The sequence below is a fragment of the Raphanus sativus genome, unplaced genomic scaffold, assembly GCF_000801105.2.
Source record: "Raphanus sativus cultivar WK10039 unplaced genomic scaffold, ASM80110v3 Scaffold0876, whole genome shotgun sequence".
In the NCBI taxonomy this organism is placed as follows: domain Eukaryota; kingdom Viridiplantae; phylum Streptophyta; class Magnoliopsida; order Brassicales; family Brassicaceae; genus Raphanus; species Raphanus sativus.
This window is the reverse complement of record NW_026616190.1, coordinates 1-19,138: the sequence shown is the minus strand read 5'-3', so window position 1 is coordinate 19,138 and position 19,138 is coordinate 1. Positions and strand designations below refer to the sequence as shown.

The window sequence follows — 19,138 nt, the reverse complement described above, 5'->3', positions numbered from 1 at the left end:
AGGGTGTCCCAACTGTCGTCTTCTCCGAGATCCTTCGTTTGATGCTGCTTCCTCTTCCGGGGTTCAGTTTTGTTACTCGATCTATCATATGTAGTTTGACTCTTCCATATTCATTCATTCTACCATCATCCCAAACGCTTCATAACCTACACATAAACCACTAAATATATAGTTGAAATTCGAGAAACAACCTCATCTCATTAATTGTTTTGTTTTTGGTGATAGTTTTTTTCCTGGTGTGGAGTTGTAGGGATCACAAGATTGCGTTGTTGAAGGTATGTGGTGATTAATCGCGGTTTCATTTGGATCAGTTTTTTTTTTCTTCATTTGAAAAGCTGTGGCTTTTTAGTTTTAATGTTGATTCATTTGACCCTGCCTGGCTCTCTGGTTTGTATTGCTAATGTGATGGGTTCTCACCAAAAAATGGTTATTTTTTTTGTTTTGTTTCGATAAGGTTAGCGAGATAGCGATTGCTATAAGGTGTGGAAACAAATGGTTCTCAAGTACGATTTTTGAATGAGAACGTGAAAAAGTATCAGTGTGACGTTACCGTAAGCGGTGAGCTTTATTTCATTCTCTGAGATTCTGAGCTTTAGAAAGAAGGCAAAAAGGTAAACTTAAGGACTCATTTGGGTTGATACCACACAACAAATCATTTTTCTAAAACGTTAGTAACCCTCATGCTTTAGGACAGGAACAGCTGTCATTTCCTCACCAGGTATATATATACCTCTCAGCCATCAAAATCTACATTTAGAGTAGATATTAAAGATAACAACAAAATGTTGCAGGTGGTTTCACTTTGTTAAGCTCCGTCTCTACTACATGACGCAAATATTAGAATGATGTTTCCACCTGATGTTATTGAAAAAGCTAAACATTTTCTTTTCTTGAACTCAGGAGGATTGGGTATTGTTACATTCACTAAAACTCATTAGTTAGCCAGCTCTCTGCATATTGATTTAGTGTGGAAAAATCTGAAATTTATTTCCTTTCTCTGTGTGTCATCAGGAGCTTATAGTGACTCAAGAGATCTTCTGGAAGTTAGAGAAGAGGTTGCTGAGTTCATTGACGCCATGGGTACCCAGGTTATTGCTTTCAGCTTTGTTTTTAGACAACTGAGATGTATTTGTCGTAAAAGCAAAGCCAGCTCAGGGTTATTATTTGTCATCTTCATATCTCAGGGACCAAGAACTAACATTTTTCACTGATGGATCTAGAAGATGGTCGTGATGGAGATGAACGCAAAGGCGATGACTTTGACCAGCCTTGGCGTCTTCACCGCGTCTAATCCAACGTCGGAGAGTTTCATCGTCGTCACACGGTGACACAAAAGCAGAGCACGACGGATCGAGCAGAAGAAACAAAAACTAAAAAACAGAGTTTGTAACGGAGTTATTAACAGACGACGACGGCGACGGTGGAGTGACGGAGGGAGGGAGGTGGAGGTTGAGACACGTGGATGAGGTGGGAGTGAGTGAAGGTACGGAACTCGAGGACTACTGCTCGCATGAGGACAATCGAAACAGAACAGAAGAAGAAGAAAGAATAGTTAAAGGCGTTATATAATGATGACCTAATTACAACCTGGAAGAAATCTATTTGCTTTTTTAACTAATTTTTTTAATATAGTGGATCGACGCTTATCTTTTATTTTAGACTAAAAACAAATCTAATTTAATTTGACTTGAATCTGGTTGGAATTATATGGTTAAAGAATCACATTTCTTTCTTTAATTGTATAGTTGAGAGAGGATAATATGATCTTCTTTTGACTTGCTGAATTTAGAGATTAGGTATATAACCAACCATATGCTCCCTCACGTGCATTTCAATGGTGCAGTGGTTCCAACAAAAAAATTATGTAGTTATATAGAAATATACAAATGCATAAGCAAAATTTGGCAATTTTTGTTCATTAGGAATCAAATAAAATAAATAGTAAGAAACAAAGGGAAATTATGATATTGTTGTCATAATGATATGTTTAAGATACTACAAATAAGGCTATATATAATTGATGTTTGATGGACTTTAGTTTAATTTTTATTAGATTTTGTTTTCTAAAGTTTAAAGTTTTTATTTTGATTCATCTGAACTATTCTAAAAAAATAATTTAAAGATTTTTTTCTATCAACAAAAATAACACGTATATCTAGTTTATATAACCTAATCTAAGCGATTACTAAATGGAAAAGAGATCAAATATAACGTTGATTACCGACTGAAACGTTTTATTAGAATAGTGTCTAGTCAAATATCTTAACTATTATTAGGAATGATATATTTAGCTTGTGATACTTTATTTTATTACATTTTACCGTATGTACTACAATTTTACCGATTTTCTTTGGATACTCCTACTCCAACACCAAGTATGTTGAGTTTACTTTGGGTTTGACTATGTAAATTTCAGTTGTGTACATGTATATCATTATAATGATCAAATAGCTTTAATAATATTGTGTGCATTTTTTTAAAAATAGTTTAGGAATACAATTTTTGCTTCTTGATTATGATATTGATTTTTGTAACACTGTGTTTGTTGTCTACCCAGAACAATACTTCTGGTCATATGAACCAGGCTGCTATAGCATGCAAAGATATTATATGCATAAGTAAAACGAATACATTTCATTGAAGACTCCATTGAATGTGAAACAAAATATGAGATTATACAAGGTTTGTATTTGTTATCTCGTTTTTATGTAGTAGTTTATGATTTCAAGTATTTAAACCACTCTAATTGTCATAAATAATTCTTCAATCGCAACTTTTTTTTTTTTGTAAAAAGGCTTTCAATCAATCGCAACTTAGTTTAGATAAATATATGTAATGCACATTGCTATACATTAATCAGTTAAGGTATTGATTGTTATTCTGTGCAACTACTCAAAAGTCAAAACCATGGTAATTGCATATGGAGAAATACATAATCTATACTATACTAAAAGGCTAATAAGATCAAAGGAGAAGGCCTCCACGTAGGATTAAAAATTAAGACCAATCAGCTTTAAGATATTTGCCATGTCAGATTAACCTAATTACTTCTGCCTGATGAATTGTCGATCCACAGCCTCCGTTCTCTTTTGACACAAATCGTCTGTTCACTCTCCCTCTCTCTATGTAATGGTTGTTGCTTGATTATGACTGTTGATTGTTTGTCTTCCTCATCAGTTATGCTTACATATCTATTTAATTGAGTACTCAAAAAATTGAGACAATTAAACAAATCTTAGGCGACGAGAGTTCAATGAAGCAAGGGAGATGGCCGCCGGCGACGGGACAGCTGTGTTGGTGTTTGATTCTTCGACGGGTAAGAAGTTTTCTATGCTATCATCGGTTCATCTCTCGATCCTAATTTATCCCTTCAGATTTAGATTATTCTTCTATTATCTTTGTTCATCTCTGTGCATTTTGGATTTTAGTTAACTCTAAGTATGCTTTAAAAATTCATGTCTTTCAGTTTTTTTTTTCTCTGAGAGTTTAACATTTTACTAACCATATTTTGATAAAACCCTTGATTATGTTTGCAGCTTCAACATTTTTGGAAGCAAGCACAATTCCTCATCATTCTGATGTAGTTTGTGTTCACCGTTCCACTTCTCTAGGCTTATATTACATAAGAAAAGACCTAAAACTCAATCTAACTCAAACTACCTTATATCTAACCTTTGAGGAGTTGTGTGTGATCATAATTTTGTGGTTTCTTTTTCACAGGTTAGCATATTGGGTATATTTCTTTGAATATTTAGTTGTTCCACCTCTCTAAAACAAGAAGACAGAACCGTTGAACTCTACTATTTTTTCAATATGTATCGTCTTACAGGTTGCTCTGACTACTGCCAAGATAGAGTCCATTTTTCTTTGGCTGAAGATCGAATATATAAAATACTGAGTTATGCAAGAGGAAAAATGGAGAGGGTCCCCAGGTCCAATGGGAGAAAGTCTTAACTCGCTGTTTCTAACTGTCGATAGTGATATTGGAGGATAAATCGGCATAGCTCCTACTGATAGGGTTTGTCAGGCTGTTGCCTCTGAGACTGTGGTAGGGGGTTAGGCAATTGGTGTTCTTCCCATGTCTAGGTACCTTGGTAAGCAATACTTCTATTGATTATCAGTAATGAATCTGTGAATGCCTTGCGAGTAGGCTTATTAATTTCATCTATGGCACATCTCTGGAATTATACTGTGAAATTTTTTTTCCTGCCATTTAAGAAACATTAGATCCTCAGTGTGTTTTCTTTCATCATCAACTTATGCTCCAGAAACCCATTAGATTTGTAGATTAGTATGCCTAAATTGTGTTGCGTTTCTCCTTATATGCAGAACAAGTATGTTTTGTCTGATTCTGATGCTTTATGTATATGTCTGACAGGTTTTACATTTGGGATTCACATATCAGCCTTGTATTTTTCTACTCGATAACTATTAGCAATTATGGATGATTGGGGTAAAGTTTATTGCTTTAATGTCTCTTTATGTGTTTCTATCTATAATCAAATTACAAAATTGATTCACTTGCACAAGTGTGAATCTTATTGGAGTTTTGATTGCTTATAGTTTTTATTTTTTTGATGATTTAAGAGGATGAGCCGCTTGCACCACTTCCAGCTAAAGTTGAGCTTAAAAGCAACTGGAATGACGAGGATGTAGATGAGAATGATATTAAGGACTCTTGGGAGGATGATGATGATGATGACGAACCTGCTCCGGTAAAGCCTGCTTCGGACAAGGCTCCTCCTAAGAAAGCAGCAGCCAAAGCTGTTGAAAAGAAGGGTAAAGCAGCCGATGTTCCAAAAGAAGCACCAAAGGAAGGACCTTTGGATCCTATCTCTAAGAAACTTCGCATGCAGGTAATTTAAATCTTTCTACCTGGCATATTTGTTGAGACGAGCTTTTATAAACAAGACCAAAAACTGTGTGTTCTTTCTCTCACAGGGTTGTTGAAGAAGCTGACTACAAGGCAACTGCTGAACTCTTTGGAACGAAGGGTGAAAAGACAAAACTTGATGTGTTCATCCCCAAGTCTGAAAGCGATTTTTTGGAATATGCTGAAATGATTTCTCATAGGCTTAAACCATATGAGGTTTGTTGCATAAGCCTTTCTTCTCTTTATAGTAAAACGCTCTTGGCAAGTTGGCATGTTGAACTTATACTTTGGTTTCTTCTGTTTGCAGAAAAGTTATCATTATATTGCGCTACTCAAAGCAGTCATGAGACTATCTGTGGCCAACATGAAGGAGCAGATGTTAAAGATGTTGCTTCGTCCATTACAGCAATAGCAAATGAAAAAAATAAGGCGGAGAAAGAATATTGCTGCTGGTAGAAAGAAGACTGGTATGTGCATTGACGACACTCGCCTTCTAATTTTTGGGTTATTGATTTGTAGATACGTTATTCTGAAGATTAAGTGTGAATCCTTTTTTTGTGATGATCAGGTGGGAAAAAGAAACAACTGATTGTAGATAAGGCCAATCGCTACTATCTCAGCCGTTGCAAGCCGCTCTTTGGATAAAGCCAAGATGTTCGCTGCTGCTAATGGCTACTCTCCTTCGGCAAAGATCCACGGCTCTTACGAGTCGATTCTTGAAGATTCAGAGGTTGATGCTCTACATTCCTCTCCCAACTAGCCTCCACGTCGAATGGGCTATACGTTCTGCTGAGAAAGGTAAGCACATCCTTCTTGAGAAGCCCGTGGCGATGAACGTAGCTGAGTTCGATAAGATTGCTGCGGCTTGCGAAGCCAATGGTGTTCAGCTTATGGATGGTACCATGTGGGCTCATCATCCTAGAACCGCTAAGCTCAGGGAGTTCCTCTTCGATCCAGACTGTTTTGGCCAGCTCAAAAGCGTAAGTACTATGAACTTAGATTAGTGGGGTAGAGTTGGAATCATTCATAATTCATAGTATAGTATATGTTCTTTGGTTAAGATCTTTATGGAACTTATTGTTTACTTGCACTACTTCGCGAAGATTGTTCAGGTGCTTGCGTATACGGCTGTTTCGAGCTTTTCCAAGCATAGGCGGTGGAGGTTTGGAATCACTTCGATTACTCTGGTTTATTACTCTGAAAGGAGCTGCCAATGATATTTTGGTGAAAAATCAATGGCGGTGCTCTAGCGGTGATTTTACGCAAAGATTGGTGTTATCTCCAGCTTCTTATACGTGTTCATTATATAGCATGATATAGTTAATTTTAATAAGTGGATTTTGTTTTTGGCCCAATTAGATTGACAATGTGTATTGGGTTTTGTTGAACATTATTATAAATTCTCATTTAGAGCTTTTTCATGATTAACACAATCCTATAAATTATATTTTAACTAAATAGGTAAGTTATTAAACAGTATTAGTCAACAAAAAAATTATTCAACAATGTATTATTTTATAAATGCTATTATATGTACATTTAGTTACCGCTAATGCAAATTGTAAATAAATGTGATACGTGTATCTACCAATCTAATGGGTTAAATACATTTATTTATTTACTATTAAAGATTTTTATTTTATTTTGTCCAATGTATTTATTAACTATAAGTATAAATTAACAGCCATCTGAGAAAAAAAACTTTAAGTATAAACTAGAATTTGACCCGTACTCCCGTGCGGATGTTTGAATTTAATTTATATTCAACGTAAATTTTTAAACTGTCGGTTTTATAAAAAAAAATATCATTTATATTTTGTAGTTTGACGATTTAATTAATCCCATAAAACCGCGCGTATTATACATGGACATGTTATTAGATATCTGAATTATATACCCAAATCTGATTCGAAAAACCTAACCCGAAACCCGATCAAAATGGCAAAATACCCGAACAGATATTAAGTTATGAGATATTGGGTATCCGAACCAGAATTAATAATATTTGAATCCGAATGGATATCTGAAGGTAAAATAACATAGGTCTTAACCCTATATTTCTAATTTAGGATCTCTCATTTTATTTAAAATATTTAAATTGATATTGCATATGAATCAAAGATCGAATAATATACATATAGTTTTAAAATATAAAAAATCTCAAATGACAATAAATAAATAAAATATTTTCTTTTCTTTTTAAAAGACTGTTAAATTTATTCAAACAAAAATATTTTTGTACAATGAAAATTACTTCAAGTTGAAATAACTGGTCAAGCACATCGGTGCTCGAATCTGTGAATCATAGAAACTTGAACGCTTATATAAATAAAGTTGAGTTATAGAAGACATAGTTGTAAATAAAATAAATTGCAACTTAATAACAAAGTTTCAATGATGTATGACTCCAATCTCTTTGCCAATTGCTCAGTGCATCAGCTGTTTTCACTTTCTGGTGAAAATTAGTTAGAGGTGGTTTGTATCACTTACGGTCTTTGTTAGAGTCTTGAATGGTTTCATAAACTTACTGCTTTTCTGTGCGTAGGTAGCGAAAGGGCTTTGTAATTATGGAACAAATATCATGTCATTAATTTGGTGACAGAAAACATTAGAATCGTTCTACTAATAGTGTTTCTATGGAGAAAAACGTAAGTAGCCATTGGAATCAGGTTGCAAAGAACTCTACATAGAACACTCTTAAGGTTTTGTCTAATACAAATCCAAAAAAATTCCAAGAATATTTGCCGCAAGTTTCAAGAAAGTCAGCAAAATGCAGAGGATACCAATAAATTGAACGGAGAACCCTGAAGACATCTTGAGTTGTTGCTTCAAAAGGACACATCAGGGGCGAAGTAAGAGCTCTTCTGCCCTTTGCGCAATGCAGGGATCGGTTTTACATTTTATTTTCCCTGGTCTTTTCACCCGAAAGTTATTATAGAGTTTAATTGCCTGCTAGCTTCAAGTATTTGGTTTCATTAAACATTGATATGTTGATTTCCTACAGTTCTTGACTTGCCTGTCTGTATACTTCAGTTCATGAAAATCTAATATTGATATGATTTGTGATGATAGAGATCTAAAAATAGTTTTGTTTTTAGTGACGACAATAAGTTTCTCAACTCAGAGTATTAGAATTTGTTTAATCTATGACAAAAACCAAAAGAATTTTCTTTTTCAGATGGCAAGATGGATGGACACTAACGCAAATACTTTTCTAAGCAAATTAAATGCACAGATTGAGTGACAATAGATACACATACAGTATTTCGGTCTAGAGGTTGAGAAAAAATTCAGTCAAAAATGATAAGCATGAAACCACACAAAATGATGCATAATCACGTTTTACAATTTCGGCGTTTACATCTATTTTAATCTTATTAAATATTTGTTGCTCTGGCTTGATTTATTATCATTTATATACACAATTTTGTCAAAATATTTAAAATGTCTTTCAAATGCACTAACACACAAGTGATGTTGTGTTCATAATTGTCTTTTTTATATATATTTAGTGTTTGTGTAGAGCACAGCGTGACTAGAAAAAAGTAAAGCCTTTCATTGATATTCGTTTTTGTTTTTTTTTTAGTTTTGAAAACAAAAATTCATAGATTTGGAAATAAGAAACATGGCTTGGATCATGTGTGTGAATGTTATAAAGAAAAATTACAAACAATAAAGATTTAAAGTTGTTTAAAACATTGAAAATCATGAGATTAAATTAACATTTTATAGGACACAAACCGCGCGTAGCGCGGTTAAATAATCTAGTGTAAGTAATAAACAAATGTGTCAACAATGGTATATTGTGTAAAACCAATAAAAATAGCAATGAATTGTTATTTGTATTGCATCTTAATAAAATAGCAGAATCTTTTTATTTATAAAGAGGATGCAAAAAAAAAAAAAAATCCTGGCTCTGTTTGCAAGGATTTTTCTCTTTGGTTTTATTATACAACTATAAGAAGTATCCCAAAAAGATGAACTGTGAAAAACACTCCTCAACAATTGAAACCTACAATAACAACCCTGAACTTGGAGGAACGAAGGCTAAAAAAACCACCACCGACCAATAATATATATACAAAAACACACACAATAGTTTCCTCAGTCAAGGGAGTGTCTGCCTTTGAGATAATCCTCAACAGAGACGCCTTGGTCGAAGCTTCCCATGGAGAGAGAGTCATCTTCAACATCAAGAAGAGCCACTCTAAGGTGTGACTTCAACTCAGATCTTTCACATTCCTCATCCTTGAGCATCTCTGACTCATCTGAGGAACTACTCACTTGTTGCATTGCCCATTTGAGTGTGTCCTCATCGCCTTTGAGTAGCTTTAAGACCTGCATCAATCAATCCATACTCGTTAAGACAAACTGCATAGAGCTATGGCAAGAAGAACAAAAAAAAAACATGACTTACAATGCTCATTTTCGGTCTAGCTTGAGGACTACGTCGGATACAAAGAGTAGCAGCTAACGCCATCCTCTGCATCTGGTCACCATTATTGTTATCCTTCAAACTCGGGTCTAGTAACTGAGAATACTTCCCATCATCTAGAATTGGTTTAGCCTGCTCATGACCATTGGCATAAGAGCAGAGAGAGAGAAAAGGTTTGGTTTAAAATGAGTCTAGAAAGCAAAACACATACCCACATGACAAGACTCTCTTGTCCCTTTGGACATCCACTGCTAATAGGTCTTTTTCCAGAGAGCAGCTCAAGTAGAACAACACCAAATGCATACACATCTATCTTATCATTCACCTTACCATACATGAAATACTCTGGAGCCAAGTAGCTTGCATACAATACAAAAAAACAAGATTTAAGCAATAAAAAAAAAACATTTTCAAGAACTTTCATAAAACAAAACATACCCAAAGGTTCCAGCCACCTCAGAGCAGACTATGTGAGTTGTAGATATAGACGCCCACCTCGCCAGCCCAAAATCAGAAAGCTGAGGCTCAAAGTCATCAGATAAAAGTATGTTTGATGACTTAACATCTCTGTGGATGACAGGTTGTGAAGCAGTGTTATGCAGATAGTCTAATGCCTCTGCTACTCCCACAGCTACTTTATACCTCTCGCCCCAGCGAAACGCAAGAGAATCTTTCTTGTCACCTGTTTTTTTTTAGACCACCAAGCATTTTGTTTAGATTCCATGATCATAACATAGAATAGCTTCTTAAGGGCTTACCGTGTAAGTTCTCTTCTAGACTTCCTCTCGAGAGATAATTGTATACAAGCAACATGTTATTGTCTTCAAAGCAAAAGCCTATAAGGGAGATAACGTTCTTATGGTGTAACGTTGTGATGATCTCGATCTCAGCGACGAAATCACTCAAGATATCTTCGGTTTGCTTGAGGATCTTCACTGCAACCTCTCTTCCGTTGGTTAAACAGCCTCTAAAAACTCTGCTGCTGCCTCCTATGCCTATGAAATTATCTGAAAACCACATTGATGTTCTTAGTTACATAGCAAAGCTTTTAAGAATGATAAAACATTGTCATTTGGTTTTTAAGGAGAGAAGAATGAACCAGGGGAGAAGTTTGATGTCGCTGAAACAAGTTCCTTGTATTTGAAAACCTGGCAAGTTGATGAGAATCTCTCGGAGAGTCCCTCTAGTTCCTCGTGTGGCTTTCTTGGACTAGTGTCAGGAGAAGAAGACTTCTTGGTGGTGGTGGTGGTGGTAGAGTCATAACCAATCTGCTTAATGCTCCTCGGAGGAAGCTTCAGAGCCCATTGAGAAGGCTTATGAGATGTTGTAACTGGTCCTGTTGAAGTAAAAGCTCGACGAAGCAAAGGCCAACCTGTTATAGATTCAGACTGTTTCCTAACCACCATAGTTGTAGAACCTTTCTCAGACACAATCTCCTTTGCCTTGTGGCACTCATCATCATCAGGAGGAGGAGTTGTGTCATTTTTAGACAAAGAATCCGAACCACCACAAACCGAACAACTCTCAGAACGAGATTGATCCTCCTCTGAGTGGCTAACAACTTTGGAAGTGGCACTTGATGCAACAGATCTCTGAAGCACATTCAACAGATTGTTCTTCCTTGCATCTTCCTTGCCTGTGACACAAATCCAAAACCCACTAAAAACATTCACACTAAGACAAGAAAAGGCTGAAACTTTATCAACAAGAAAAGGGTCAAACCTTGAGAAAGATGAGACCATTCTCTCTGGAACACGGTTTTACCATTGCTGACAGCATGAACCCAACAGTCCTTTGGTAGCTTCTTGGCCAAGTACTTAGCAACGGACGCTGATGAACGAATGGTGTGGTGGGTTTTGGAGACTCCAACTAAGACTTTCGATGCACCAAACGACATGGCTTCTTTAGCGATGATCTTTCGAGCTGAGTTGCCACGACATAGCTTCAGCTTCAGATCCACCTAATAATAAAAAAAAGAGATAAAAACTTTTATGAAAGTCTTGAGATTGAAAAGGTTGAGACTTTTTTTTATTTACCTGTTTGAGATTGCAGAAGCCTTCGTACACGTCGAGAACAGAATCGAATGTTTGCACCAAAGAGACAAGCGACGAAGAGTTCCCTGCTCGATCAACTATCTCTACACACACACATAAAACAAAAAAGATCGAATTTTTTTTTTCATTACAGAACATAAAAAGATCCAAGTTTTTTTTATTACAGAACATAAAAAAAAAGAGATCAAAGCTTTATTGTAAAAACAGAACAGAACAGAACAGAAAGCTTTATTGTAAAGACAGAACAGAACACAAATAGTGTGTACCGAAACTTTTTTTTATTAGAGAACATAAAAGAAGATCAAAGCTTTATTGTTAAAAACAGAACAGAACACAAAAGAGAGTGAGTGTGTACGGTTGCCAAGGATGTGAAGAGCGATGACAGTATCACCAGGCTCGGCAACTTTGACAAGAGCCCAAGTGAGTAACTCTCTGCTCGGTGCGTCTAGCTTCACTCCTACCAGAATCGTACGGCCTGATCGTCCACCTTCCTCGATGGAGGAGCTCTGTTTCTCTATCATCTTCTCTGATTTGTCTGAGTCAAATGTTGCCTTTTTGGATGACGTGTGGTTTGTAGAGACGAAATAAGAACATCGTTATTGATGATGATTGTATATATAATTCCAAAACAAACACAAGATCCTCTCTCTCCCTTTATGTTGTCTTGTAGTTGCAGAGATGATGGTTAAGTTTTAACTGCAGGTTTGGTTTTGCTTTTGATGCTCTCTTCAGAAATACAGAGGAGCAGCCATCTTTTTTTTAATTTATATTTTTAGAAATGATTTTTTAAAAACCCTACTAGCTACTACTTTATTTTACTCATCTTTTTTAAATCTTTGTTTTAAAAAAAAAAGTTTTGACATAGTCTCACCGTGTGCATGTTTATATAATCATATGTATACTGTATATTTTCATTTGATAAGTCCAGCAAAATGCTTATCTCAATTGAAAAATTATCGAATGGTACCGTATATAGTACTAAACATCATCTAGTTAAACTATTAAACTATATAAAAGTCATGCAAGTATAATCTAAAGAACATTAACAGAAAGCAAAATAAAATGAATCGGGAATTCGTCCAAAAAAATCCTGAACTTTTCAGCAATTGCCAAAAGAAACCTGTACACTTGTCTAGCCAATAAAAACTCGAACTTTTGTTGACTTATTTAAATTATTAAGAAATTTACCATTGACTGACCAGATTAGCACGCCGTTAAACAAAAGTTAAAACAGCGTTAACGGTTGGCGTTAAGTAAAACTACGTCGTTTCGTTTTACACGATTTGAAAATAAAAATAGGTAGACACGGGGTTTCGAAGCCAGGTTGTTTGGATCAAATGGCAATGTATTTTACCACCGGGCTAGTGGCACATTCAACGTATGTACAAACACATTTACTTTTATTTGGTAATGATTTTGAATATAAAAATTTTAAAAGTCCTTAAAATTCTAAAAATCAATTTTGAAACTAAAATTAAAAATAAAATTTTATTTTTCCTTTAAAAATCAAAAATCTTCCAAAATTTTCATTTTTTAAAAAAAACTCCAAAAAATAATATTTTCATTTTTCGGAATAAAATAAAAAATTCGAAAAATAAAAAAAAGCGAAAAATATAAAAAAAAGTTTATAAAAAATTCGAATCTGAAAATAATCAGAATCTATTAAAAATATTTTTTTATAAAAAATGCCAAAAAAGAAAAATTGAAAAAAAAATCGAAAAAAAAATTTCAAAAAAAGGATAAAAGATTTAAAATCTGAAAACATATAATCAGAAACTATAAAAAAATATTATTTTTTATTTATTTTTATAATTTCTGATTATATGTTTTCAGATTCTAAATATTTTATAACTTTTTTTGGAATATTTTTCGATTTTTTTTATTTAAAAAAATTATAATCCAGAAAATGAAAATTTTCTTTTTTCGAATTATTTTTCAATTTTTAGAAATTTTAAAGATTTTTTTAAGTTTTTAGATAGTTTTTTCATATTCAATTAGTACTAAATAAAATTAAATGTGTGAGTAAATCTATCGATTGAGCCACTAGCCCAGTGGTAAAGTACTTTGCCATTTGATCCAAACAACCTGGGTTCGAACCTAGTAGTCTACTTGATTTTATTTTCAAATCAAGTAAAACGACGTCGTTTCATCCCATTTCAAAACGACGTCGTTTCACTTAACACCAACATTTAACGACGTTATTTTTTGACGGCATGCTAAATTGGCAAGTCAACTAAAACACTGTTAATTAATTCTAAAGTCAATGAAAAGTTTGTGTTTTTTTTGGTCAGCCCAAAAGTTCATGTTTTTTTTGGCAATTCCTGAAAAGTTCATGATTTTTTTGGCCGAATTCCCAAAACGAATCTGATCCATAAATGACGGGAAAAAAGTTGGTGTTAACAGAAAGAAAATATACGTTTTGACTTATTTACTTATCATTTCAGTCAGATGAACGAAGAAACGAAAAATAGGCAACTTCACCAACGATATCTACAACTTCAAATAAAATATAAACTTCAAAATGTGGACAATTATTTTTGTGGTGAAATTACTTTTTGTATCTTTCTTATCCGGAGTTTGGGATCGTGTTTTCACATTACAACCATATAGGATTCTTTTTACCAATTGTAGATGATCAATTTTGGATAACTGATATGAAATAGCTGTCTTCAGTTTAGTTTTTTTAAACAATTAATATGTAGATCATCGGGTCACAAAGTAATTATAATATATATATATATATATGTGTATATATTGCTTTATTAATCTTAATTGTTTCAAAACTCATAAATTTCAAGAGAACGAATCCGCTTTGTAAATAACACTAGACCATGACCCGCCCGACCGGGCGGATGTTTATTTAATTTTTGATTTACACTAAATAATGTATTTGTTAATAGTTACTTGTGATACATTTAGAGGCGGACCTACTATATGATTAGAAGGTTCAGTTGACACATGTTTAATTATGAAATAATTGGTTTTACATAGAAAGCCAAAAAAAAAATCAGCAGCTAAAATGGTATTAGTGTATGTATTGACACACCTAAATCTGGGTTCACATCTCTAAATTATATTTTTGTTATCATATTTTTAAAATTTTGTATATCATGACACATGTAAAAAAAATTGATGGGTCTGCCATTGGATACATTGAGTTCTTTTTGAATTTAAAAAAAACAATCAAATCTGTGAAAAATATTTTTTATTATAAAGAAAGCTTAAAGTGAACAATGATAGATTATATATGAAATATATAAATCAATTTAGTTAATTTAAAATACATTGAAATAATTGACTTTGAGTCATATATAAATCAATTTAATCGGCTCATTGTTATTACATTTTTTGTTAGGGCCATAGTGTTTTAGATCAAATTAAGTTGGTCTAGTGGCTCATGACTCCCTTCTCTTATTCTAACCGACAATTTTGTTTTTTAACCGTTCGGTGTTTAGAAAAAAATTGTGAAGAATGAAAAAAAGAAATATCTCGACTTTCGGTGTTCTCTCATGGCGATAACGATTTTAAAACTCATTAATCGAGAGTCTAATGTTTGATATTTGTGAATCTGATGTTTTTTCTTTACGAATCAAGGTATGGAGTAATTAAATCTCTTTTGAAATAATTGGTTTATTTTTCATTCTGTTTCAAAGTATATTATTTGCATGTCTAGTTACACCTAGTTAATTAATAAATGTCCATAACATTTATAAAGCAAATCAATTGTTTCCTAAAAATAATGTAGTTAGCAAGAATATATGCAATACTTAATCTTATATTTAATATTGAGTACTCTGCAAGTTCAGTTAAACAGATTTTAGTGGGAAGAAAACATAGATAATTTATTCATACGATAATTTTTTAGATTTATTGAGACCTAACTCTATGTGAGGTGAATAAAATTGGTTTAGATGAAAATGGAAATTCAATTTTATCTTGAAATTATTTTAATAGAGAATGGAAGTTAAATTTTATTTTACGACAATAAATAATTTCAAAATTAATATCCTAGATTTTTTTTTGATAACAAATAAATAATTTCAGAATTTATTTAATACAAAAGAAGTTAAATTTTGTTTTAAGACAACACATTAACTAAACTGAAAAAGACAAACATTAAAATAGAGACTATCTATAAATAAAGAGAGTGATAAAGACATATTTAATAAACTGGTTAAGACAAGCATTTTTTTAGGAATGTTATTAATAGGGTCAGTGGCATGTAAATGTAATTAACATTGAAAATTCATGGGCATTTTCTAAGTGTACTTCTCTTTTAATAATAGAGATGACATTAAGCCTTTTGTCAAAAAAATTAAATAACATGACATTATTAACATAAAAATCTTAAAATACCAAAATATAAATCATATCTTAGAAGCAACATGGAGAACAATTATTACTGCAGGCACCATGGTTACAAACTATTGCTTTTTTCGGGACAACACAAACTATTGCAATAAATGCAAAATATTTATACAGGATGGGTCGGTGGAAATAAACCCGTTTTGTGGTTCAAATATGTCCGGTACGAAGAACAAAAACCACACCCATGTGGCCATGTCATGTGACCCTTCCAACAACCAGAGGCGGACCCACCTTGAGCAAAGGGGGTCCAGCTGCCACAGGTTAAAATATAGTTGAGCAAGTTTGATAGTGTGCAATGGAAATTCCGTAGCCCAATTGGTCTGATTCTCCTCTGTCAACAACCCTATAACTTACAAGTGTCAATCTCGACTATTAATAATAATCACGTCATCATATCTTAAGACGTTTTCTGCAATGCTTACCGGTTGCACCAGGTAACGTACACAACATTAATTACGTAATTTGATATACGACGGCGTCTATAGTATTAGTAACGTCACTTAAACGCGGTTCCTCATGCCCCAATACGTCTGTCATGATCATTGCCGAAGAAGAAGGTTTAGTTATTATGGTGGTGGAGAAAAAGATGTAGGGAGATGTAGTAACAGAATACCTCCCGTTTTAGAAGCAAGAAAACGACACGCCAACTAAATCCGAAATGCATGCATCAGCGTCTACCTCATGATATGAACCATTGACCCTAATACCGTTCTTTCTTCTATCTCCATCTCACTCTTTTCTTACATTTTCAAGACAAAAACTCTAAATCATATTGAAATATTATTGCAAGGAGTATCTTTAGTTGTTATGACTCAAATTAAGGATTTCATTTTAATAATCAAATGGAGGTGTTGTTTTGGGTTATTAATTACTCCATAATGTTGAGTGATCAAATAGTACATTGATGAGAAATGAAAGTGGCAACAAACTGATGAGAGGTCAAAAACACTAACCGGAAGATAAGGAAACGTGGACTACTCGGTTGGTGGCTTTTGTTTCCGCCACGACAACGCCACTTGGTCTTACTTACACATCTCATTTCTTTAACTTTATTTAGTTAGTTTTAATTTTTTTAACACAATCATTCTCTTTATTTTATTTTCGTGTTAACTAGCTAATCACGACTTGTGTCGTACGTATAATCGTAATGAATATAACGAATCCAAAAAGACCGTGCCCCAATAATTCGCATGATTTATGGGGGATGAATACTATAATGTTCACCTCTGTCATAAAATGTTATAGTTGATTATTGGCTAGTGCAATTGTACTAAACTAAATGATTTATCACACACTCCACATTTTATAGTAACTTTCAGTTCTGAGGACAATCTTCGAACATATATATTTACTTGGAAATATTTTGACAGTTGACTCATTTTTTACAAAAAATAATTTCTAGATTAATGAAATATTGTTTTTTTTAATTGAAAAATAAATATTTTAAAAAATTCCCCTAAACCAAAACTGATTTTCAAAGAAGCGTGAACCATGACCATATATTATATACAGCCAGAAAATATGATGACCATAAAGCCTTTTGCAAAAAAAAAAAAATCCATATAAAATAGCATGTCATTTAAGATGACGGAGAGTTACATACTTACATGTCTACGTCAGAACTAGGCCAATTTAGTAGAATTAGATGTGAGCAAAATAATGAATTTTCCTCCCCTTAATCAATACCCTTCATTGACAAACCACGTGTATTATAAGTCGATCATTAATCAAAAATTAAACTTCATCAATACCATTCATTGACAAACCACGTGTATATTAATTTCGATCACTAATCAGAAATTAATACGATGTGACTGTGTGCTTTGGTTGGCTATTAGCAGTGTAGTTTATTTTTTTCAGTGACAATAAATCTAATATTCCATCCGTTTCTAAATATATACTCCCTCCGTTTCAAATTATAAGTCGTTCTAGAGCAAATTTTTTGTTTCAAAATAAGTGTCGTTTTCGGTTTTCAATGCAAAATTTATTGAAAATATTCTCTATTCTATTTTTATATTGGTTGATGTGTATTGGTAATAGTATTTTTATTTTGGAAATATATAAAATTAAATGTTTTCTTAATCTGTGTGCAAAGACTTAGAACGACAAATAATATGAAACGGAGGGAGTATCAATTTGACAATTTTCACGGAAATTAAGAAATTTGTATAGTTGACTGGTATATTCATATTTAATGTATAATTAATTAAATAAAAATAATTTAAATAAAAATGTATTGGTTATTCAAATGAGTAAAAACAGAACCGGTCCCAGAATTTTTAAAGCTAGAAGCCAAAAATGAAAAATGGCCGAAAATAAAAAAACATGTTGGTGGGGGAAGTTTGAACCCTGGTTTGATTGAATGTTCAAGAGATATTAAACCACTATACTAAATATAGATTTTGATCAAAATGTGGCAGATTTTGTTGATATTAATTGGTGGCCGGAAGCTGTTGCTTCTATTGCGTGGGTTCAAGGCCAGCCCCGAATAAAAATTAGATTTAATGCATAAAATTATATTGAGATTGTAGAATGATTTTGAAACAAAAAAAAAAACTAAATTAACACTTATTATGAAATATATGGAATATATGTAAGGAGATGATGCCTCTCCAATTCAAACCACCTTTGGTATGAAATCATTGAAACTTTTAAGATTCTTTAAATTGGAATCTAAACATTGACTTCAGGGTCACAAGAGATTATGGACTTATTGGCATTTCTAGTTCTACTCTACTTGGAAATTCTATAATTAAAAAAAAAGTTTAATATAACCCAATGTTTTTAAGACGGAACCGTGTTAGCAGCTGTGATCATTGTAGACAAACTATTTCACAAACAAAAAATTAGTAACAAAAATGACTGCGATATATGAACAAATCGACAATATGCATGATGTTGATGTTTCTCTAACTTATGGGTGAAAGTCTTGAAAAAAATTACTCGATCATTTTAGTCTATTTTATATATCTATGATTATTTTTGGACCTACTATGAACCAAGATGCTTCTGTGCCTGCATTAAATTTATTTAATGAACCAAAGAAATGAAGAGAGGACAAAATCGTAGTTGCAACATAAAAGTTCTATAATTCAGTAGATTTGAGATGAAAGACCTTTGAAATATTTTTGGCTAGTTACGCGTCAACATTATGGGGGCTTATATTTATTGTCTCTTCTTAGAGATGGCAATCAAGGACTTGGACCGCGGGCCTGGCCCGTAAAGGCTTGCTGCGGGGCGGGATTGGGCCTCCATTTGATAAACCCGCAAAATTGCGGGCCTCGCGGGACGGGTTCAAAGCGGGACGGGTTCAAAGCGGAATGGGCTCAAAGCGGGACGGGTCGAAAGCGGGATGGGTTAAACCGCGGGATTTTGAAGCTTTCACATGAGAGTGAGAGAGAGAGAGAG

At 33.5% G+C, this 19,138-nt stretch overlaps 1 protein-coding gene, 1 long non-coding RNA gene and 1 pseudogene across 2 annotated transcripts; 2 read left to right on the top strand and 1 right to left on the bottom strand.

The window, feature by feature from the left end:
* The first annotated feature begins 776 nt into the window (after positions 1-776).
* On the top strand, positions 777-1,636 carry LOC130503237 (uncharacterized). The gene is made up of 3 exons (XR_008940703.1): positions 777-909; positions 1,012-1,088; positions 1,185-1,636. It is a non-coding gene; the product is annotated as an uncharacterized LOC130503237 (long non-coding RNA).
* A 1,407-nt stretch (positions 1,637-3,043) lies between these two features.
* On the top strand, positions 3,044-6,288 carry LOC108836886 (uncharacterized; annotated as a pseudogene).
* A 2,476-nt stretch (positions 6,289-8,764) lies between these two features.
* LOC108835313 (protein kinase STUNTED) lies at positions 8,765-12,123 on the bottom strand. The gene is made up of 9 exons (XM_018608586.2): positions 11,718-12,123; positions 11,345-11,445; positions 11,031-11,268; positions 10,408-10,944; positions 10,067-10,315; positions 9,747-9,990; positions 9,520-9,667; positions 9,291-9,440; positions 8,765-9,211 (listed from the first exon to the last, which is right to left on the bottom strand). Exons 1-9 carry the CDS (start codon positions 11,881-11,883, stop codon positions 8,978-8,980), a joined length of 2,067 nt encoding a protein of 688 aa, XP_018464088.1. The 5' UTR covers positions 11,884-12,123; the 3' UTR covers positions 8,765-8,977.
* Between the last annotated feature and the right edge of the window lie 7,015 nt (positions 12,124-19,138).

What these genes read in the sequence shown, in the direction of transcription:
- LOC108835313 (XM_018608586.2), bottom strand. Translation starts at nt 11,883, where the DNA reads ATGATAGAGAAACAGAGCTCCTCCATCGAGGAAGGTGGACGATCAGGC. An exon ending in GCTTCTGCAATCTCAAACAG is followed by an intron (nt 11,269 to 11,344) that starts GTAAATAAAAAA and finishes TTTTATTATTAG; the next exon opens with GTGGATCTGAAGCTGAAGCT. An exon ending in CTAGACCGAAAATGAGCATT is followed by an intron (nt 9,212 to 9,290) that starts GTAAGTCATGTT and finishes TGATTGATGCAG; the next exon opens with GTCTTAAAGCTACTCAAAGG.